We start from the raw sequence: 6,023 nt of genomic DNA, 5'->3' as shown, positions 1-6,023 counted from the left end.
GCCGGGCGGTGCCTCAGGGACTGGGGGACACTGGAACTGTCCCGGCGCCCCACGACTTTGGCTGGGAAATATGGGCCCGAAGGACCGAGGCGGCGGGGATGAGTTTCCCAGAGTCCCTGAGGTGACCGGAAGCCGAGGGGAGGAAATCCCTAACTGGGCAACCGGAGGATTCCACTAAGCTTGTTTCCCGGTCCCAGTCAGGGGAAGCCGGGGGGGATGGGCACAAACGGGAGCCCCCGGAGCTCGGGCACATCACGGCAAAGGACGCGCACCCTGTGACCTCGGAGGCCTCTGGCCCGAGCTGAGTCACCTCCAGAAAAGCAGCCCCCCCCCTTCCTCCCTGAGCTTCCTTCACCTTTGAAGGCGAACTACGGGGGATCAGCCGCTCTCTGGGTCCCCGGCCGGCCGAGCCTCCCTGCTGCTGCCCCTCACCCCGCGCTCTCCACCGGGCGACAGCGCACAAGCCCTCCGCTCTCTGCCTCTAAAACAAGGTGCCCGCTCCAGCCCCGGAGCCGCAGAAGTTCAGAGCCGCGCCCGGGGGTCAGCCTGGGGAGCAGCCCCCTTACCACGTCCTCGGTGAAGGCTCCGGTCCAGTCTTAGCTTGAAGCGCCCCCCACCCTAAGGTCTCCCCCACGCCAATTCTCGGGGGACCCTCCTCCGGCCCCGGGTCTCTCTTGCAAAGCCCCCCTTCTGTTCCTGGGGCTGCTTCTTAGGGCGAAGCAGCAGCTGCCTAGTCCCTCTGCGTCTAGGAGCTGGCTCAGGAGGAGGAGGGGGGCAGCAAGGCCGGGAAAGGGCCCAGGGAGGAAAGGCCCCGGCCCGGGAGCCCCCCACGAGGCCGCTGGTGTGAACGTCGCGGGACGGTCCGTATGGCTGGTGGCGGCCCTGGGGCACTGGGGGGGCTCTGCCGATTTATGGGATCCTTGGTACCAATTATATGTTTTTAATGAGTCGAAATGACCACTCGCCATAAGTTCCCCAGGGCTGGTGATAAGCCACATGGGCGGTGAGATGTGGGCGGAGCCCGGCGCCACAGGGGGATGGGGGCGCTCCTGACAGCAGCCAAGACCCTCCAAGTGCCACACACACCCGACCGGCCCTTCTCATCCAATTTATTCCATGATGTGGATTTACCAAGAAAGCCCGGCCGGCTGCTCTGGCGCCCCCCGGCCCGGAGGGTCTTCCCGGGCCGAGGCGAGGGCAGGGGGCGTCCCGAGAAACGGCAGCACCCGCGCCCTCCGCTCCGGCCCGCTCCCCATCCCCCAGGCCGGTCCCCCCTCCTCTTCACCTGCAGTTCATGTTAAAATTAAACTCCAACGAAACTCCCAAATTGTTCAACTTAACTTAAACTTTAAACAAACTTAAAATCCCCTCGGCTCGGAGAGGTCCTTGTGTCCAGGTTGGCTGGGCCGCCGTGCGGGCCCTCATCGGGCTCGATCCTCCGGCCCGTCCCCCGGCGCTCGCTGCGCCTCCGGCCTCTTGAGGACGGCGCTGTACTTGAGGCTGTCGTCCTCCGATTCCAGAACCACCTCCACCAGGCTGAAGATGGCGATCACCTGCGGCCACAGAGAGCCAAGGTTAGCCCCTGGAGGGGCCCGGCCCACCCGGCAAAGCCCTCCCGGAGCCCCGCAGCCAGTGGGCGTGGAAGGGAGCCCCCCGCCGGGCAGAGCTTCAGGGGCCTGCCTCACCCGCCCTCGGTGCCCCCTCCACCTCGCCCGGCCTCCTCACCTGCTGCACCGGCTTCTCCTGGGGCTTCTCGGGCTCCCAGAGGAGGGTGAGCTCCGGTTTCTTCCCCACCTTCCTAAAGTGGTAGTCCTGGAGCGGCAGCGCCTGCGGACACGCGGGAAGAGCGCTAAGGACTCTGGTCGGCGCGGGGGCAATCGCCAAGCCCCGGAGGCGGGGTGCAGACCCCCAAGCCTGCGTCTCCCAGCAAGAGCCCGGCCCATCCTCCCTCTGTCAGCCCTAGCTCCGAGGCAACCCCAGGTCCTGGAAGACCCCAGCACAGGCCCAGGAGGACAGGCCGAGGCACGGAGCCCCCCGGGGAGGGTGCGGCCCCCACAGGGCACAGAAGCAAAGGCAGGCCCAGGGGCTTCCACTGCCCCACACGCCCCGATCCAGCCTAAGCTGAGCCGCCGGCCCGGAAGGATGCGTCTCCGGCCGCAGTTTCATGCAGTTCGTGACCTCGGCGGCTTTGAGCTTTCATGAGAATGTTCAACTAGAGCTCAGGGAAGATTTGTCTGCAGGGGAAGGGTCGGGGGACGGCGGCAGGGAGCAGAGGCTGAGGGATGGCGGGGGCTCCGGCTGCCATGGAGGCAGCCTGTAGGGTCTCCTGTGTCTCCGGAATGGCTCCTCGGCGCCCCGGCCCCTCCCTCCCCCCGCCCGCAGCCCCCCACTCACATTACAGTAGATGCGCTTCTGCACTCCAAAGCGTAACACCAGCACGTCGAAGGCCTTGTTCAGCACCCCCATCACCATGGCCTCTGACTCCAAGGGGCCGCTCTCCTGCGGGGGGGAGGATGCCGCGAGGTCACCGCGGGCCCAGGGCGCGTCCCGAGATGGAGCTGCGCCCTGACCCCCAGCCGCGGCTCCCCCTTCAGAGGCAAGTCCAAGGGCGGCCGGAGCCACAGAAGGGGGAAGAGCGAGGATGAGGAGGGAGGATGGGGGTGGAGGAGGGGAGGACCGGAGCCCCGGACCGCCTTACCCTGACCATGACCGCAAAGAACAGGTTGGTGCTGAGCTCCTGCACCCTTTTGGAGGCCATCCGGCGGTCATTGCAGTGGTCGGCCTGCTTCTGGAGGGCGTCCGCGTCCAGGCTCAGGGGCCCTCGGGTACCTGGCGAGAAGGCAGGGGCCTGTCAGGGGTGGGGGCCTTTGGGGGTTGGGGGTCTTCGGGGGCTGGGGTCCTTAAAGAGCTGGGGGCCTTCAGGGGGCCCTATAGGGGTTGGGGCCCTTTGGGAGCTGGGAGTTATTTAGGAGCTGAGACCTTTCAGGGGCTGGGGGCCCTTTGGGGGTTGGGGGCCCTGGCAGAGGGAGCCTGGTGGGGCGGGCCCTCAGCTCCCTCAGAGCAGCACCAAGCCCTGGCCTGCGAGGTCCCACTTGGTGCCGTGGGCACCCCCGGAGCAGGCTGCAGGGGCTGAGGGACCCCCATCCGCTCTCTCGCCCTTCACGGGCCCTTCCCCGGGAGAGAAGCCCTGGCCGGCGGCACCTTCAGGCGCTGTGTCTGGGGGGGCCACACCGGAGGCCCCGGCCCAGAGACCGGACGGACGCTCCCTCTGCCTCTCAGGCCGGGAGGACCCGGGCCAGGGCCGCGGGCTTTTCTCCCCCACTTACCGAGGGAGGCGGCGAGGAGCCGGTGCACCAGGACGTCGGCGAAGCGGCGGATGGGCGAGGTGAAGTGGGTGTACAGCGGCACGTTGAGGGCGTAGTGTCGGAACTGAGTCTCGTCCTTCAGCACGCCCGTGCAGAAATACAGCGCCATCTGGGGGCAGAGGACGGTCTCAGGGGCGGGGAGCACGCGGGGGCAGGCGCCCCCTCACCTCGGGCACTGCCCAGCCGGGGCTGCTGCTGCGGGCATGACTCCCCCCCCGGTCCTTCACCGCTCCGGCCCTCCCAGCACCGGCCCAGGCCTGGCCCGGACACTGCCCCGGTCAGGACCCGCTGACCTTGACCTGCAGGCTACTGAGGCCTTAGGGAGCTGGTCCCTCCCCCCGGACGTCCGCAGGCCGTGGCTCAAGCCCAGGAGGACACCGAGGCCCCCCAGAGGCGCCCCCAGCTGGAGCCCGCGAGCTTTCCCAGAAGGCTTTGCTGTTCCCAGGGCGGGGAACTCCTGCTACTCCAGATGCCCAGGACAAGAAAAAAGGCGCTGGAGGAAAGGGGGGGGGGCAGGGGGCACCAGGCCGGGAATCAGGAAGATTCCACTTCCTAACTGCAAATCTGGCCTCAGACACGTCCTAGTTGTGTGACCCTAAGCCGGTCCCTTCACCTCAGTTTCCCTATCTGTAAAAGGAGTTGGAGAAGGAAATGGCAAATGAGAAAACCCGACCTGGAGCCACAGTCGGACAAGACACCAACCATAGTGGGCCAGGGTGTGGTTCGGAACCATGTCCTAGTCATGGGCGCTCACAGACACCCAGAACTGGGGTGTCCCGGGGGGGGGGCTGGGGGCCCTTGGGGGGGGCCGACAGAGGCCTTGGCTCAGGAAGCAGACAAAGGCCAGAGGGCGGCGTGAGGACCTAGTGCCAGGGCTGGGGCCCCGCTGCTGCCCCTTCCTCACGGGCCCAGACCAACGTCCCTTTCATCAGGTCCCATGAGGTTTGTGCTCGTGCCCCTCCTCCCTCCAGTCCATGGTTCCCTGCTCCGTAACTCCCCTCGCTTCCCGGACCTTCCAGGGACAAGGACAAGCCCCACGGGCTGGCCCCGGAAGCCCTTCCCAGACTGACTTTGGAGGCTGCCCCTCCCGCTGTGCTTCTCCTGTCACAGCCACATCTCCCACCTCCCAGCTTTTGCCTGGGGAACACCCCCCGCCTCCCCGTCACCTCTCAGGGCCAGGCGTCCTTTGAAGGCCTTCCTGGTTCTCTCCTCCCCCAGCCAACCTTTTTCCTGTTTGGGTCCTTTGCAGGTATTTTTATGTCCCTGCTCTGGACCCTAAATCCTTCCGGAATTCTCTGGCCTTGGGAATATGACCCCCAGTGCCTCGGAGGGAGCTTGGCCCGTGGGGGCCGTCGGCCCGAGCTGCCCCGGGCCTGGAGCTCTCTGAAGCAGCCTCAGTCTGGGAGGGGGCTTCGACCCCGAGGGCAGAGGGTGAGCCCTGCTTCCCAGCTGCGTGGCGCTGCCTTCTTCCCTCCCCCCGCCCCCCACTAGGGAACAGGGTCTCAGAGGAGGCCGTACATCCCAGCAGCCACGGGCACCACAAGCAGGGCCGGCCTCGCGCCCGCCCGCTCCCCGGGGCTCCCCCCAGGCCGACTCCGGGCCAGCACCAGCTTCTCAGGTCACTTGGGACCCAGGCCCTTGTGAGGAGACCCGAGGGCAGGCATGTGACGGGGGGAGGGAGGTGGGGGGGGGGCGGCTCAGTCTGAAAAAGCTGCTGGCAGTGTGGGCAGGGGAGGCCGACAGGAGGCTCCATCTGGCAGGGCTTGCCAGCTCCGGCAGCAGCACCGGGGCCCTCCATTAGTGCTGGGCTGAGACCTCCCTGCCAGCAGGAGGCAGAGCTGTCTGACAGCAGCACCCGGGCCCTCCATTAGTGCCGGGCTGAGACCTCCCTGCCAGCAGGAGGCAGAGCTGCTCCGGCAGCAGCACCCGGGCCCACCATTAATGCCGGGCTGAGACCTCCCTGCCAGCAGGAGGCAGAGCTGCTCCAGCAGCAGCGAAGGGGCAGAGGGCTTTGCTCTTGCTTACCTGCATAGGCCGGGAGCACATGTTGGTGAGCACTTCCTTCCAAGCCAAAGAATACAAGTCGTCCCCGAACATCTCCGTCAGACTTTTCTGGGAAGGAAAACCAGGCCCGGCTCCTACCAGACAACTCGCACGCCCTGGGGAGGGGGGGCAGGGCAGGGGCACCTCGGAGCCCGGGGGGGGGAAGGGGGGGAGACGGTGCCATCTGGGCCCAAGGGGACTCCCCGAGGCCTGGGCAGAGCAGGCCCCCTATAAAAACCTGCCGAACTCCAGAGCCACCTTGTGGGGAGCCTCCAACTGAGAGTGGGGAAACCCTAGGGCTGAGCCAGGAAGGGTCAGGGCGGAAACCCAGCTCAGACAGGTCCCGGGGGGGACTGGGGCGAGTGTCTGAGCCTCAGTGTCCCCTTTGATAAAATGGGCGTAATTTTGCTTGGACACTTTCACGTGGCCGGGGGACCCTCTCTGTGCGCCCCCTGAGGGCCGGTCTGCTAAGCCCGGAGAAGCCCGTTAGCAGAGGGCGCCGCCCGGACCTTCGGCCCAGAATCTGGGGGCCTGCGGCCGCTCCCGGAGAGGCGGGACAGCTGGAAAGGCCCCCAGAGGGGCCCGGGCGCAGGGAGGGGCACCAGAAGGGTCGGG

General features: G+C 67.1%; 1 protein-coding gene across 1 annotated transcript in view; it reads right to left on the bottom strand.

Annotated features, from left to right (window-relative positions):
• Positions 1-924: 924 nt before the first annotated feature.
• DIS3L2 (DIS3 like 3'-5' exoribonuclease 2) overlaps positions 925-6,023 on the bottom strand; it is a 289,396-nt gene continuing 284,297 nt past the window's right edge. Inside the window, exons 17-22 of the mRNA XM_051999603.1 lie at positions 5,391-5,477; positions 3,327-3,474; positions 2,699-2,829; positions 2,395-2,499; positions 1,726-1,827; positions 925-1,553 (exon numbers count right to left, since the gene is read on the bottom strand). Of these exons, the coding sequence (XP_051855563.1) occupies positions 1,422-1,553; positions 1,726-1,827; positions 2,395-2,499; positions 2,699-2,829; positions 3,327-3,474; positions 5,391-5,477 (705 nt within the window). The 3' untranslated portion in view covers positions 925-1,421. The remainder of the gene's footprint in view (positions 1,554-1,725; positions 1,828-2,394; positions 2,500-2,698; positions 2,830-3,326; positions 3,475-5,390; positions 5,478-6,023) is intronic.

The sequence above is a fragment of the Antechinus flavipes genome, chromosome 4 (assembly GCF_016432865.1).
Source record: "Antechinus flavipes isolate AdamAnt ecotype Samford, QLD, Australia chromosome 4, AdamAnt_v2, whole genome shotgun sequence".
NCBI classification, from domain to species: domain Eukaryota; kingdom Metazoa; phylum Chordata; class Mammalia; order Dasyuromorphia; family Dasyuridae; genus Antechinus; species Antechinus flavipes.
Note: the sequence above shows the minus strand (reverse complement) of the source record. Positions and strands in the feature narration are given on the sequence as shown.